Here is a 15,798-nt window from a genome sequence, read left to right as displayed (position 1 = left end):
GGGTCAGAAGCGGACAATTTTAAGCATACAAAATCTCTTTATACACACACATATAAAACATAAATATATAAATACTCGCTTCTTGGCCTTTTGGTTAAGATCAAGTGTAGTATCTGTTCTTATCAGTGGTTTGGTCTTCGCCGATTGATATAGGATGGATGCTGCATGGAGGGGACAGGTGCACCAGGGCATTTTTCGGGGCTGGTTTTGTGGAATCAGCTTGATGGCTGCCCCGATGTGACCTGTTTCCTCCGGGTCTCGCCATGAGGCTGGGAGGATATAGAGCCGAGGTACTTATGTGCCTCGCGGAGTGGTGACCCTGAGGTGCCGAAACTCACCGGGTGTTATAACTCACTGCACCACACACTCTTCACCTTTGGCACTCACCCTTGGTATCCCGGCCATCTGGCCAGGATCTGGAAAATTTTTATAGATCCGGCCGGATGACCGAGCAGTATATCTGCACTCATCCACTTTTTTTTTGTATGTCACTGTAACACTTTTACGTGTTTGTACACAAGATTTGTCAGGATGCGGTAGCCCTTCTGGGTGTACCTCCTGGCGGTCTAGGGGAGGTATGTGTTGCCATCAGGTTTCTCACCTCCCTGCATCCCCTGGGCATCTTGGCTTCAGTCAAGATGCCATCAGTATACAGCTCCTTGGCTGATACCTTGGTTAACGCCTAGGTTGAAGCCAGGTGCATTTGCGGCCCCTTAGTAGCTTCGGCAAAAAGCGGCATCGAACCTGGATCCTTGCAGGTGCCTTTTGGCTCGGAGGTGAAGGGTAGGTTTGTTGGGGGCCTCTCTCCTGTTGGAGAAGGGCTTAGCGATAGACCGCATCTTTTGTGCACTTTTTTTTGTGTGTGACACGTTTGCACTTTTTCTTGCACTTTGGGTAATAGAGAGCACTTGCCTCGGCTCTTAAAAAAAAAAAAAAACACGACGACGACGACGACGACGACGACGACGACGACGACAGGTATATACTAATATTACACCTGTTTACAATAGGGTAGTTGCGATTTCAGTGCGTTATTTGAGAATTTCTTACATAAGTTGCTCTCACTCCAAATACTACTTAACTCGTATCATCTCTACCACACATGCAGATAATTACTGATATTCCACAGATTTACTTAAATGGGCACTCTCATTAAAACTAATTTTTGCTATTGCACTTCTTATGGTAAATGAAAAATATTTCTAATATACTTTGTTTAAAAAAAAATTACGTTTTCTATGTTTTATTTGTGCTTAAAAAAGCTCAAGAGCACATTTTCCCCCAACTCATACACAGACTTTGGACCAAAGTCCGGACACAGGAAGTGCCGCCTGGAGTGCTGAGAGGGGGGGGGAGGTGTCCAGCCAACAGCATATGGCAGTTATGTGTGAGAGGAGCTGTGATTGGATGAGGCTGGACAACCACCCCCCCCTCCAGGCTGCACTTCCTGTGTTCGGACTTTGGTCCAAAAGTCTGTGTATGAGTTGGGGGAAAATGTGCTCTTGAGCTTTTTTAAGCACAAATAAAAACATAGAAAACTTCATTTTTTTTTAAACAAAGTATATTAGAAATATTTTTCATTTACCATAAGTAGTACCATAATTAGTATTAATGAGAGTGACCCTTTAAAGGGGTACTCCGCCCCTAGACATCTTATCCCCTATCCACCATAGAAGATCTTTTCGTACTTCGAGAGGGATCTTCATCTGAGAGTCCAATGACTGGAGATGAGGACTGGATGCAACAATTTCTGTTTGCAGATCTCTGAAGTGGGCCTTTGCCCATGGAACCGCCTCTATTGTGGCTGTCAAAAGTCCCAGAATGCTCATAGCTTTCCTGACTGATAGTGATGGTGTCGCATATAGTTTGCGGATTTCATCCCTTATCTGTATCATGTTCTGATTGGGAAGAAAAAAAAATTCATTTCCAGTAGATCTATAATTATTCCCAGAAACTGGATACGGCTTGTAGGAGTTAGTTCTGACTTTTGAATATTTATGATGAATCTCACATTCTGTAATAAAAGGATGCATAACTGAATATGTCTTGTCACGGTTTCTGGAGCACTGGCTATAATTAGTATAGGGACGAATCTTATGCCTTTAAGCCGCAGGGCTGCCACCAGTACAATTACAACCTTTGTGAAGATCCTGGGTGCGGGTGATAGCCCAAATGGAACCGCACGGAACTGGAAATGAAATATGTGGTCCCTTGATTCCACTGCAACCCTTAGATATTTTCTGTCCTCTTGTCTGATGGGCATGTGCAGATACGAGTTTTTAAATCGAGGGATGCCATAACTTCTCCTGCCTGAACTAGACTGTAGACTGATCTGATGGTTTCCATTTTGAATTTAGTTTTTACCAGATATTTGTTCAGGAATCTGAGGTCTATAATCAGCCGCCATTTTTGATCCGGTTTTGGAACCGGAAAGACGCGGGAATAGACTTCCTGAAATACTTCTCCTTCTGGTACAGGCTCCAACGCTTCTTTGGCAAGAAATTCTGAGAGTAGAGAAAGAACTCTCTGATCCTTGTCTTGATTTAGATAAAACCTGTTCCTTGGTGGATGATGGAACTCTAGAGCATATCCAGTGCGAACAATATTTAGGACCCAGACATCTGTGGTGATCTTTTTCCATTCTTTCAGAAACTTTAGTAGCCTTGCACCCACTTGAACTAAGCTTCTGGTGTCAGAATTCAGATTTATGACCAGTTGAACCTGGAGGCTTTTTGTTTCCTTTAGTTGGAATTTTGGTCGGAATATTCTATCAGATTTTTCTTAAACTTAACGTTTCCGAAAACTGCCTTTCCCTTTCTGACCCCGTGCTCCCCTGAAGGGTTTGCAAAATGAATGGGGCAGCACCAAGACTTTGTCTTTCTTGTTTTCTTTTAATACTTTGTCCAGCTGTCTTCCAATAAGGCGACCTGGCTCAAATGGAAATGCGCAAAAATGTGTTTTAGTGGAATTGTCACCAGACCAATGTCTATGCCAGACAGATCTCCGGACCGGATTGGCAACAGCCATAGACTTCGATGCAATTTTTATGACATCTAGAGAGAAGTCACAGAGGAATTCTGCTGCTGACTTTAGTGGGGATAGTTGCTCTTTTAGTCGACGTTTCAAATATTTCTCCTTCATATCACGTGACAAATGGCTTAGCCATAATCTCACGGCCCTGGAGACTGGTACAGTCAAGAGCGCTGCTTTATTTAAAGCAGCCTTATTACCATGTATTCTGTTTAACAAGGTTTCCACCTTCTTATCCATTCCCATCCTTCAATAATATTGAATCATCAGCAGGAAAAAATGCATTTTTAGACACCCTGGCAACCGCTAGATCAACTTTTCCAGGTTGCTCCCATTCTTCAGCAACCAAAGGATCTAGCTTATACATCCTTCTTAACCTGGATCCCATGTCAATGCGTTTGTCAGGCTTTTTCCATAATATTCTGTAATACCTGATGACCTGGTAGTACAGTAGATTTTCTTTTAGGGAAATAAAACAAGCTTTATCAGGTGGCGAGCAGGATTTACATAAATTAGACGCCCATTTCTCTGCCAGATGCTCCAGACAACTGTTGCATCTTCTTGTTTTATTCACTCCCAGAATGTCAGAATTAGACCTTTTATAACAGAATTCACACTCATCAAAGGCCAAAACATCAGGTAGGGGTTCATCACAGGACACACAACATCTGTGCTTTGACTTGCTCTTTTTCTTCCTGCCAGAATCAGAAGACATCTGAAAAGACAGGAAGAAAAAGTCAGTCTGACTGACTAGCAGATAAATACACCACAGAACCTTGAAAATAAGAAGGATTACCTTACTAAACCAAGAGCCCGGCTGCCCAGCACAAGAAGCGGCCAAACACACCAAGCTCTCAGTCTAACAAGGAATCCTGCCGGACCCCTGCAGTGCCTGGACCAATCGTGACGTCACAAGCGCGCACCCCGAATGTGGGACCAGCACACTGAAGCCGGAGTGCACAGAACATTCCAGGTAAGCATAGTGCCTTACTTACTGTTCTGCAGCAGTTGCGGGAGCACTGGTTCTGCTGTAGCTGTGGCCAGGATACTTCACCAGCATTAATATAGCGCAGCTTCTTGGTCTGGACTCTGCTCCCGCTCTAGATACCCGCCAGCATATTACAAGGTAATAGCGTATAATGCTTGGGTTCATGATAGTTAACCCAGGCCCCGCACTGAGACAATAAACCACCAATCATAACCCATTTAACCGGGAACCTGTGCCGGTTATATCGCTGCCATCAGTTAAAAACACCGGGACCCTGGTAAAGATTATGGCAGAGACAGGTGCCAGGACCCCACACTGACTTATACTTACTTTTAATATGTTGCAGCCAAGAACCCCGCAGGGCTGAATTAATAAATGGGCAAAAAATTATTTGAAAAATACATCCCATAGCAGAAGGAGGACCAAAAAAAAAAAAAATAATAAAGTGTGGAGTGTGTTCAGGGGTACTATATAGGGCTGGTTGGTCTGTATCTAATTAATTATGTTAATTCTAGATGGGTGGTCCTGGTGGGCAGTCTAGAGACCGGAATTTCCCTTCTGTGCTGCCGTAGGGACGATGAGGAAATATAAGTGATAGTGATACTGTGCAAACTGTGTCAGTACACAGGGATATACACACACACACACACACATTATATATATATATATATATATATTATATTATATTGAACACATCCTCTTAATCATAAAGTGCACTGCATTAAAAAAAAAAATTCCACACTTAATATTTTTCCCAAAACAATTGTGGCCTTGCTGTTGATTTTGTAATAAAATGAACGATGTCAGCATAATAGTCCAGCATAAAACAAGCCCTCATATGGCCCTACTGATAAAAACTCTAAAGAGTTTTGGCTTTTCAAAGGCAGAGGAGGAAAAAATGAAAATTTGCTGCATCGTGAAGGGGTACGTTTTGCTTCACTAAAAGGTTTTTAAGAATATATACATAAATAAAATAAAAATGCTCACCTTTTAACTGGTGGCTTCGTGTCTGCTTCATCTTCTAGCCATTCAGCCATTTCCCACATGGTGCCCTGACCCCATTGCTCCTCTGTAGGAGACTTTCTGAAGTTTAAAAAACAAAACAAAAAAAACTTTAAGGTAAAGTATCTAATAAGCACAAAAAAGCTGTTCATATTAAGAGTCATCTGAAACTTATAGTTTTTCATGATAAACGGATTTTGAAGATATCATTGTTTTCAAACGTATGGCTTTTATATGCCAATTTTTTTTTTAAACTTACTTTTGCTTACATGCGACCTATTTATCAAATAGTCGCACGATCTCGATAAATAAATCCCACGTAAGCAAAACCCGGGAAACCCGCTTACAAAAGCATTTTTTAAAGCAGAAAAGTTTTCCCTTATGCTAATAGCCAAAGTTCTTTATCTACCCTTTATTACCAGTAGCGTTACTAGAGAGTGACGGGGAGGGGGGGAGGGGGCATAACGCATTGGGTGACACCCTGATTGGCCTGCCTGGAACTAAATAGCTGCACTCCAACTATCCCGCAACAACCCATCCTCCCTCCTCAGAAATAAAAAAAATATTTAAAAAATACTATGCTGCACCATGAATATCCCTACTCTGGAGGCTTTTTTGTTTAATTTTGAGCCTGCATCTTGTGACGTTGGTGGGCGGAGTTTTGCGTCACTGCGCTGAGGTCGGAGTTTACATGACTAACAGGCACATACACAATAGTGAAGCCACTAAAAAAAAAAAAAAAAAACTGCTCTGTACGTTACCCACCCCAAAATGTGCATAGAGCTGTATTACTATGGAGGTTTCTTTTTTTTTGAGGAAATATTTTAGTGCCACATAAAGTGGGGATCAAAAGTTTGAGCACCCCGGTAAAAATTTGTATTAATGTGCATAAAGAAGCCAAGGAAAGATGGAAAAATCTCCAAAAGGCATCAAATTACAGATTAGACATTCTTATAATATGTCAATAAAAGTTAGATCTTATTTCCATCATTTACATGTCTGCAAAAGTTTGGGCACCCTGCAGAATTTATAGCATGCACTCCCCCCTTTGCAAAGCTGAGACCTGCCAGTCTCATGGCTTGTTCTCAATCATCATCTGGGAAGACCAGGTGATGTCAATATCAAAGGTTTTAAATGCCCAGACTCATCTGACCCCAACAATCAGCACCATGGGTTCTTCTAAGCAGTTGTCTAGAAATCTGAAACTGAAAATAGTTGACACTCACAAAGCTGGAGAAGGCTATAAGAAGATAGAAAAACGTTTTCAGATGTCAATATCCTCTGTTCGGACTGTAATTAAGAAATGGCAGTCATGAGGAACAGTGGAAGTTAAAGCAAGATCTGGAAGACCAAGAAAAATATCAGACAAAACAGCTTGCAGGATTGTGAGAAAAAACAATTCAAAACCCATGTTTGACTGCACAATCCCTCCAGAAAGATGGCAGACACTGGAGTTGTGGTACACTAATCCACTATAAAGAGATACTGGTACAAATATGGTCTTCATGGAAGAGCCATCAGAAGAAAACCTCTTCTACGTCCTCATCACAAAAATCAGCATTTGAACTTTGCAAATGAACATATGGACAAGCCTGATGCATTTTGGAAACAAGTTCTGTGGACCGATGAGGTTAAAATTGAACTTTTAGGCCGGAAAGAGCAAAGGTATGTTTGGAGAAGAAGGCGAACAGAATTTAATGAAAAGAACCTCTGTCCAACTGTTAAGCATGGGGGTGGATCAATCATTCTTTGGGGTTGTATTGCCGCCAGTGGAACAGGGAACATCTCACAAGTAGAATGAAAAATGGATTCAATAAAATTTCAGCAAATTTTGGATGCTAACTTGATGCCATCTGTGAAAAAGCTGAAGTTAAAGAGATAATGGCTTCTACAAATGTAGAAAGATACTAAACACACCTCGAAATCCACGGGGGATTATATGAAGAGGCGTAAACTGAAGGTTTTGCCATGGCCTTCACAATCTCCTGACCTCAAAATAATTTAAAATCTATGGATAGACCTTAAAAGAGCAGTGTGACAGACAGCCCAGAAATGTCAAAGAACTGGAAGACTTTTGTAAGGAAGAATGGGCAAATATACCTCAAACAAGAATTGAAAGACTCTTAGCTGGCTACAAAAAGCATTTACAAGCTGTGATACTTGCCAAAGGGTGCAGTACATGATGTTAACTCTGCAGGGTGCCCAAACTTTTGCAGATGCTATTTTTTTGTTTTCTGTTATTTTGAAAGTGTAAATGATGGAAATAAAATCTAACTTTTGTTGACATATTATAAGAATGTCTAATCTGTAATTTGATGCCTTTTGCAGATTTTTCCATCTTTCCTTGGCTTCTTTATGCACAATAATACAAATTTTTACCTGGGGTGCCCAACCTTTTGATCCCTACTGTATATATATGTATGTATTTATATATATATATTAAAAATAGATATATGCTAATATTCTGCAGAAAAATATTATTTCTCTAGTCGTCTCCACGACAGCACCGAGATTGCCTCCGCCTGATTGGACAGGGAAAAACACTGAGAGGTTAAAAGACCCTCCCCTTCCTCTCCCCTTCAGTGTTTTTCCCTGTCCCGATCCGGGCAGGCAACCTGAGAGGTGTGGCAGACGGACCTGCGTTAGTTTGTTTTTCACTATATTTTACTTTACTTTCCTACCTACTCCTGTCGGGCTGATGCGGAGTTAGGAGCAATAGTGAGCAGATCAGGGCTCCGGTTTCTCTTCCGCTCCCGTGCTGTCTTTTTTTCAGCGTCGCGCGGGGCCTTCATCCCGGTCCCGTGGAAGCAATCTCAGTGCCGGACGGCGTCTGACCTCACTTCCGGGGTTGTGGGGTCAGTTCCAGCCGGATCCCCAGTCCTCTGCGTGCATCTTACGTCACTTCCGTCGGGGGCAGTGTCACATGACTGGCCTGCTCTATAGGATTTGGAGGCTGGCAAATTCGAAATTGGGATCACTTCCTGAGCGCAGACAGGATCCTCTATTAAAGGAATCTTAGTCTAGCATCTCCCGCTTCATTCAGGCTGCTGCATGGAACTTCCAGAATCCAGGATGGCTACTCCAGTGAAAACCCCTGAGGGTGAAACGCTGCAGAATCCCGGATCCGTGAGTACTGAGGGCTATGTGGTTTTCCCAGAGCCTATCTACGGTTGTTCTTTTCTGATCCTTTCCTCCCTTATTTCATTTCAGGGAGAAAAGGATATTACTACATGGAAAAGGACTTAGGAGTCTTAGTCAACAGTAAATTTAGCTGTAGTGACCAGTGTCAGGCAGCTGCTGTCAATGCTAATAAAATCATGGGGTGCATCAATAGGGGCATAGATGCCCACGACAAGGAAATAATTCTACCGCTGTACAAATCCCTAGTCAGATCACACATGGAATACTGTGTACAGTACTGGGCACCAGTGTACAAGAAAGATGTAGTGGAGCTGGAGAGGGTTCAAAGACGGGCAACCAGAGTAATACGGGGAATGGGAGGACTACAGTACCCAGAAAGATTATCAGAATTAGGGTTATTTAGTTTAGAAAAAAGAAGGCTTAGGGGAGACCTAATAACTATGTAAAAATATCAGGGGACAATACAGATATCTCTCCCATGATCTATTTATACCCAGGACTGTATCTCTAACAAGGGGGCATCCTCTACATCTAGAGGAAAGAAGGTTTCTACACCAGCACAGATGGGGGTTCTTTACTGTAAGAGCAGTGAGACTGTGGAATTCTCTGCCTGAGGAGGTGGTCATGGTGAACTCTGTAAAAGAGTTCAAAACGGGTCTGGATGCATTCTTGGAGAGTAATAACATCACTGGTTATGTATACTAGATTTTTAGGGACAGAACGTTGATCCAGGGATTTATTCTGACTGACATATTTGGAGTCGGGAAGGAATTTTTACCTCTAGTATGAGGGTTTTTTGCCTTCCTCTGGATCAACTCAGTAGGGACTCATTAGGGATATAGGTTGAACTTGATGGACTCTGGTCTTTTTTCAACCTCATGAACTATGTTACTATATTACTATCCCCAAACCTAGACATACTAAAAGGAAATGTTTATTATGTAATAAGGACTGTATTATTTCGTCAAGAAAGCCAATTTGTAAGAAATGTTTGGCAAATTTAGTTAGGGAGGAAACCCCTGACCTGATGACAGAAATGAAACAGCTTATCCGCACAGAGATGAAGGCTTTTAAAACATCTCAACCTGTTGCCTCTACCTCTGCTGTGGTTAAAGCGCCAAAAAAGCCGAAGATAATTACCTTTTCTGATTCAGAGGAAAGTACAGCTGCTCAGGACATTGAAGGAGGAGAAGTGGTTGAATGTCCTGAGGTAGAGGAGGACCTTGGTTTCAGAAAATTCCTGTTTAGCCCAGAGGATACAGAGGAATTAATCAAAGCCATGGGTACAGAGGAACAGAGGGTACAGAGGAAGTTCAGGACAAACTTTTTGGAGGGCAAGGAGATTAAAAAAAAAAAATGCTTTCTTTCCCAGTCCATAGCAACATTCACAAGATCATTAAGGATGAATGGTCCAAACCTGAAAAGGGTTCCTTCATTCCAAAAGGGATTAAGAGACTCCATCCTTTTGAGGAGAAGGATTCTGAAGATTGGGACACAATCCCTAAAAGTAGATATCCCTATTGCGAAGGTAGCAAAGCGCACTTCCTTACCCTTTGAGGATGCTACCCAGCTCAAAGAACCCATGGATAGGAAGGCTGAAAGTCTTCTTAAAATGACTTGGGAAGCTGCGCCCTAGTGTTGCTTGGACCCTGGGTGTATGGCTTGATCAATTACACCTGCATCTTCAAGGGGATACTCCTCGTGAACAAATTCTTGAGTCTCTCCCTCTCCTCAAAATGGCCTCAAACTTTTTATCATATGCTTCTGCTGAGTCTGTCAGATTATCTGCACGTACAGCGGTATTATCCAACTCCATAAGACGTGTATTATGGTTAAAATCCTGGTCTGGGGATCTAGCATCAAAAACTAAGTTATGCTCACTTCCCTTTCACGGTCAGTTTGTATTTGGCCCTGAGTTAGACTCCACCTTAGCTAAAGCATCTGATAATAAAAAAAAGGTTTCCTTGAGAAAACACGGACCCAAAAAAGAAGACTCCTTTTCGTCTCCTATGCCAACCAGGTCAAGCTTATAGAGGAGGGAAAGGAAAGACAGGACGCTGTTCCTATAGCAAAGATGGCAGAGGTAGAGGATTAATTCTCAATCCTTCCCAGAATGAATCCGATACCAAGAAGCAATGACGCCATCCCTGTGGGGGCTCAGTTGACCTCTTTTGCCCCCCACTGGGAAGCGTTAATTCCCAATCCCTGGATTGTAAATATTATTCGGGAAGGCTACATAGTGGAATTTACCTCCCCTCCTCCTCAAAAATTTGTAGTGACTCTAATCTCAAACCATTCCTCGCAGATTCTTCAGGTTGTTTAGGATTTATTAAAGTTGGGCGCGGTCGTCCAAGTTCCCTCTCACCATCTCAAACAGGGACATTACTCTTGCCTGTTTGTGGTGAAAAAAACGAGTGGGAAGTTCAGAACCATAATAAATTTGAAACCCCTGAACAAATTTGTAGAGTACAGAAAATTCTAAATTGAGACGGTAAAATCAGCAGTAGCTCTTATAAAAGAAAATTCAGTAATGGCAACTATAGATTTGAAAGAACCTGCTCTCTCAGGGACCAGTCCTACACAGACAAGTGCAGAACCTCAGTCTATCAGCATGGATTCTGAAAGGTTCCTGCTAGAGAAAAAGGGATTCTCAGATAGAGTGATCAATACCCTCTTGGCAAGTCGTAAGCTTTCTACTTCTAAAATGTACACTAAGGTGTGGAAAAAATATGCCTCTTTGTGTGGGTCATCTTTTTCGTTTGATTCTCCTAATATCACTAAAATTCTTGACTTTCTCTAAGATGGGTTTGATCTGGGCCTCTCTCCTAACACTCTTAGAGTACAGGTCTCAGCCCTAGGTGTCCTCTACCAGACCAAACTGGGAGAGGATATCTATAAATTTGCAGGCCCTAATAGAGGCAAGAAGGCCTCTAAAAGCTCTCTCTCTAGGTGGATTCGTTTAGCCATATCAGAATCCTATACAGCTAGTGGAAAGGATCCCCCCTCAGAGATATGGGCTCATTTAACTCGTGCAGTATCCTCCTCTTGGGCAGAAAAAGCTTCAGCCTTGGTGGAACAGATCTGCAAAGCTGCTACTTGGAAAAGGTTGCATACCTTTTCCAAACACTATAGACTTGACATAATGTCAGGTCAAGACATGGCATTTGGTCGTAAAGCCCTAGGTGCTGTGGTCCCTCCCTAATAATTCTTTGGTATTTCTCAGGGTGCTGTCGTGGAGACGACTAGAGAAAAGGTGAATTATACTCACCGATAATTTGTTTTCTGGGAAGTCTCCATGACAGCACCCATACATCCCACTCTTGGTGATCGCTTTGGTGCTGGTTTTTAGTTACCACTTTTTCCTTTTCTACTCTGTGTTCTTTATAAAGACACTGAAGTGTTTTTCCCTGTCCAATCAGGCGGAGGCAATCTCAGAGTGCTGTCGTGGAGACTTCCCAGAAAACAAGGAAAAATGTGAATTATACTCACCAATAATTTATGAGACATATCAGCTTGCTATTTGCGTGTAACTACGCTGAAGACCTTGGACGAGGCCAAAAGTAGCAAGATAAAGAAGAGTTTGGAAGGTAGAGACAAAAACATTTCTTGTGTCCACACTCAGCAGTATACAGCGGCAGTCACTCACATTTTTAAGGCCTAAACAGCAGCCAACCTTAACACTATCAGACAGGAGAGAGCACAGAGAAGTGCTAGCCCACCCTCACTTACAAGACTTTGCCTATGCCTGTGCTTTAGCTTGGACAAAGCAATGGTTTTATAAGCTATGATTCCTTTAGAAAGGAAAGGAAATAACATTTTATTATGAAGTATATTAGAAAGGTTAATGTTTGGCCAAGATATACAACATAAAAAAAAAAGTTTTTGAATCTGACAGTGCCCATTTAAAGTTAACCATACACATACACATTAGGTCGCTTAAACAATAGCTCAGCTGCTGTCCCCAAAATTTTGATAAGGTCTGGTTGCCTTGGTTGCTTTTAGAGTCCTTGACAGACCCTCCGGTTCGGACAGGGTCCCCGGCTTAAGATGGCTAGTGTACTTTTTTGTAGAGAGGTGGGTGGGGCTTTCTAGGGGCGGTGTGTGTTTGTGTATGGGGCTTGTGCTCTCTGGAGGTTGAATGGGGCGGGGCTGTTTCTGTGTGAAGTTTTAATTTTTTTTATATGGTTCTGATATGGGACTTTTTTCCTGTTCTTTATGATGTGGTATTGTATGGTTGCCTGTATCATCTGATTTTTGCCCTTTTGTGATTGGGGCGCTCCCTGTGTGACTTCTAGATGTATTGTTCTGTTATTATAAAATGCCAAAAATAAAAGTTTACAGGCAGTAAATAATGTGAGGTTTTTTTTTATGTCATAGGTAGGTGGTATAGTTTAAAGGAACACAAAGGCTGGGACCATACTATCACTTTTTGTAGCACTACTGTAGCTGTCACTAAGTCAGTAGTGTTACAAAGTGTAGCCCTATCCTTGAAGTGAATACTGCTAGCATGCAAGAGATACATTTCCTCCTATAGTTTGTTTAAGGAACATACAAGGGTTAATATTCTCTTGAATTTTTATATTTTTGGTTGAGAACTTAGAAGGCATAGCTTAAAAGGGTACTCCAGAGGAAAAATGATGTACGGTATAAACCCTTTACACGCCGTGATCAAAGTGGATTGCGGATCTAAAATCAATGCTGGTTAGCTCAGCGGAGCTGTTCGGGACTGCCACGGTGAAATCGCTCCATCCCGAAAAGCTGAGAGGACAGCGAAAGGTACGTTACCTCACTCCACACTTTCCGATCGTCGTTTGATTGCTCCAAGCCTGAGATCCAGGCATGAGCAATCGAGCAAAGATTACACTGATCAATGCTATAACATAGCATTGAACAGTGTATGCCAGTGGTACATAGGTGCACAAAATGAACAAAACCATTAGGCGCAGGCAGTGTTCCCCCACACATTAGGAGCAGGCAGTGTTCCCCCACAGACATACAGCCTCCAGTCATATACAGTGTATGGCTGGAGGCTGTATGCCTGTGTACTGCCCACTTCAATGCTCCGACACCGCTCCGGCTATAGCAGTAGGTATCGGGACCGGTGGTCGGAGCACCGAGGATGATGTGCCACTGATAACTTACCAAGCTGGCCAGCGCGCGTCTTCCTTCTTCTCTATCCTTCGGTCCTCAGCGCCTCGGTTTCTATGCTATGGTGCTATGTCCTGGTGGCCCCTGCGTTTTTAAACTTAACGTGTGGCCGCAGGGAGTTAATAGTGATGGGGAGAATTGCCCCGTTGCTACAGGAAGGGCAAACATCAGCTCTGCTCGGGGCCCCAGGCCAACTCGGGGCCCCAAGCAATTGCTTGGTTTGCCTGTCCTGTTACGACCTCTCTTGCCGAACCCCTGAGACTGACTCACCGAACCCCTGGGGTTCGATCGAACCCAGGTTAAGAACCACTGGTGTATGCAATCAAAGGATTGCAAGTAATAGTCCCCTATGGGGGCTAAAAAAAAAACAAACAAACAAAAAAAGCGTGTAAAAATTGTTTAAAAAAAAATAAAAAAAGAAAAGTGAAGTGAATGTGATTTAACCCCTCCCTAAATAAGTTTAAATCACCCCCCTTTTCCCATAAAAAAATAATAATTTGTAAACAAAAATAAACATGTGGTATCACCGTGTGCATAAATGTCTGAACTATAAAAATATAATGTTACTTAAACCGCATGGTCAATGGCGTACATGTAAAAAAAATTCCAAAGTCCAAAATTGCGTATTTTTGGTCACTTTGTATTCCCTAAAAAGTGATCAAAAAGTCTGATCAAAACAATCATGGTACTGATAAAAACTTCAGATCACCCCATATACGGAAAAAAAAAAAATAAGTTATAGGTGTCAGAAGAGGACAGTTTTAAACATACTAATTTTGGTGCATGTAGTTATTTTTTTTATAAGTAGTAAAATAAAGAAAAACCTATATAAATAGGGCATCATTGTAATAAAGATATGGGGTAATTTTTACCGAAAAGTGCACTGTGTAGAATCGGAAGCCCCAAAAGTATTAGGTTAAGGTGCGGTACGATTGCCCAGTAAATGATGGTGAGATTTCATCAAGACCTGTGTAAAGGAAGTTGGTGCAGATGCCCATAGCAACCAATCAGATTACTTCTTTTGTTTTAAGTTATACCTCTGAAGAATGAAAGTAGTCATCTAATTGATTGCTTTGGGAAACTGCACCACTTTTCCTCTACACAGGTTATGATAAATCTCTCCGAGTGGTCAGAGATGAGAAGGAAGCCTTTACTTTTATGGAACAGTGTACATCATGTTCAGAAGGCAGAATGGCTCATAGACTGCAGGTACACAGCCCAGACTTTCAGGCTCTCTCTCTTCCTCTCCTGCACAGAGCACAAGGTAATCCCCCTTGTTGGCCGATCATCCTTAAACTTATACAGAAGATTTATTTCTCTGTTTTAATTGTAATAGGAGTAAAAAATCGGAATGGCAAAAATTAAGAGGTTAAGATAGGACCTTGCTGATATTTTTGTGATTTCACTAGTGGTCCTCTAAATGTAATTAATTAAACAAAAATACAAATAAGATATCCTCTTTAAAATTACCTAGACTGTGGAGAATCAGGTGGGGGGTCAGGGACAGGGTTGGGTGTCCCTGGTCTCCGAGCCTTTAATGTGTTTTGAGATGATGGTAGTGGTCGTTCCCCACTAAGACGATCTTGCAAGAAAATCTCTCTGTTGAGGTTTACATCTGAATAGGGACATCCAACAGCACTATAACAGAACAATGTAAAAAGCAATACAAGTTAAAATATGGAAACTTAAAGTATACCAGCCATTTATTTAAAAAAACATTTTTGATCAATTTGTCTCTCAGACCCCAATTATCAGGAGAACAAGTGAGAAGAAGCAAACGGTAACTCGCTTCACTTTTCAGCTTACAACAAACTCCCATCCAGCTTCTCTGGACGTCCCCATTATAAGTCTATGGTTGTGTCCAATGAAGCTGTACAGAGATCACTGCAAACCAGGGAGTGAAGACACTACTGCTTGTTCTCTTAAAGGGGTACTCTGGCCCTAATACATCTTATCCCCTATCCAAAGAATAGGGGATAAGATGTCTGATCGCGGGGGTCCCACTGCTGGGGACCCCCACAATCTGTCATTCAGCACCCACCTTTATGAGCTCTCCACCCCGCTGGAGGCTCAGAGTGTGCAGTGTGACGACCACGGGGCCGGAGTATAGTGACATCACAACTCCGCCCCCCGCCCCCCCCCGTGTGATGTCACGCCCCGCCCCAGCGCTGTGGAGAGCTCGCAAAGGTGGGTGCTGAATGACAGATTGTCGGGGTCCCCAGCAGCTAGGGGATAAGATGTATTCGGACCGGAGTACCCCTTTAATCAGTGTGGGCCTCAGTGTTGAGACCCTGACTGATGAAAACATTTGACTTTTATTAACCTCTTAAAGAGGTACTCCGGCGCTAAGACATCTTATCCCCCATCCAAAGGATAGGGGATAAGATGCCTGATCGCGGGGGTCCCACCGTTGGCGACCCCTGTGATCTTCCACGCCACACCCCATTAGAATCAGCCCCCGAAGCGTGCTCGCTCCGGGTCTGATTACT

The 15,798-nt window shown here is 42.5% G+C and overlaps 1 protein-coding gene and 1 pseudogene across 7 annotated transcripts in view; one reads left to right on the top strand and one right to left on the bottom strand.

The window, feature by feature from the left end:
- The window catches only part of L3MBTL3 (L3MBTL histone methyl-lysine binding protein 3), an 84,569-nt gene that overhangs the window by 29,981 nt on the left and 38,790 nt on the right, over positions 1 to 15,798 (bottom strand). For all 7 annotated transcript variants that reach the window (XM_056557255.1, XM_056557259.1, XM_056557260.1 and 4 more), the window contains exons 17-18: positions 14,780 to 14,947; positions 5,006 to 5,101 (exon numbers count right to left, since the gene is read on the bottom strand). In XM_056557255.1, coding sequence (XP_056413230.1) covers positions 5,006 to 5,101; positions 14,780 to 14,947 — 264 coding nt within the window. The remainder of the gene's footprint in view (positions 1 to 5,005; positions 5,102 to 14,779; positions 14,948 to 15,798) is intronic.
- Positions 75 to 197, top strand: LOC130359901 (U2 spliceosomal RNA; annotated as a pseudogene).

The sequence above is a fragment of the Hyla sarda genome, chromosome 2 (assembly GCF_029499605.1).
Source record: "Hyla sarda isolate aHylSar1 chromosome 2, aHylSar1.hap1, whole genome shotgun sequence".
Taxonomy (NCBI): domain Eukaryota; kingdom Metazoa; phylum Chordata; class Amphibia; order Anura; family Hylidae; genus Hyla; species Hyla sarda.
Note: the sequence above shows the minus strand (reverse complement) of the source record. Positions and strands in the feature narration are given on the sequence as shown.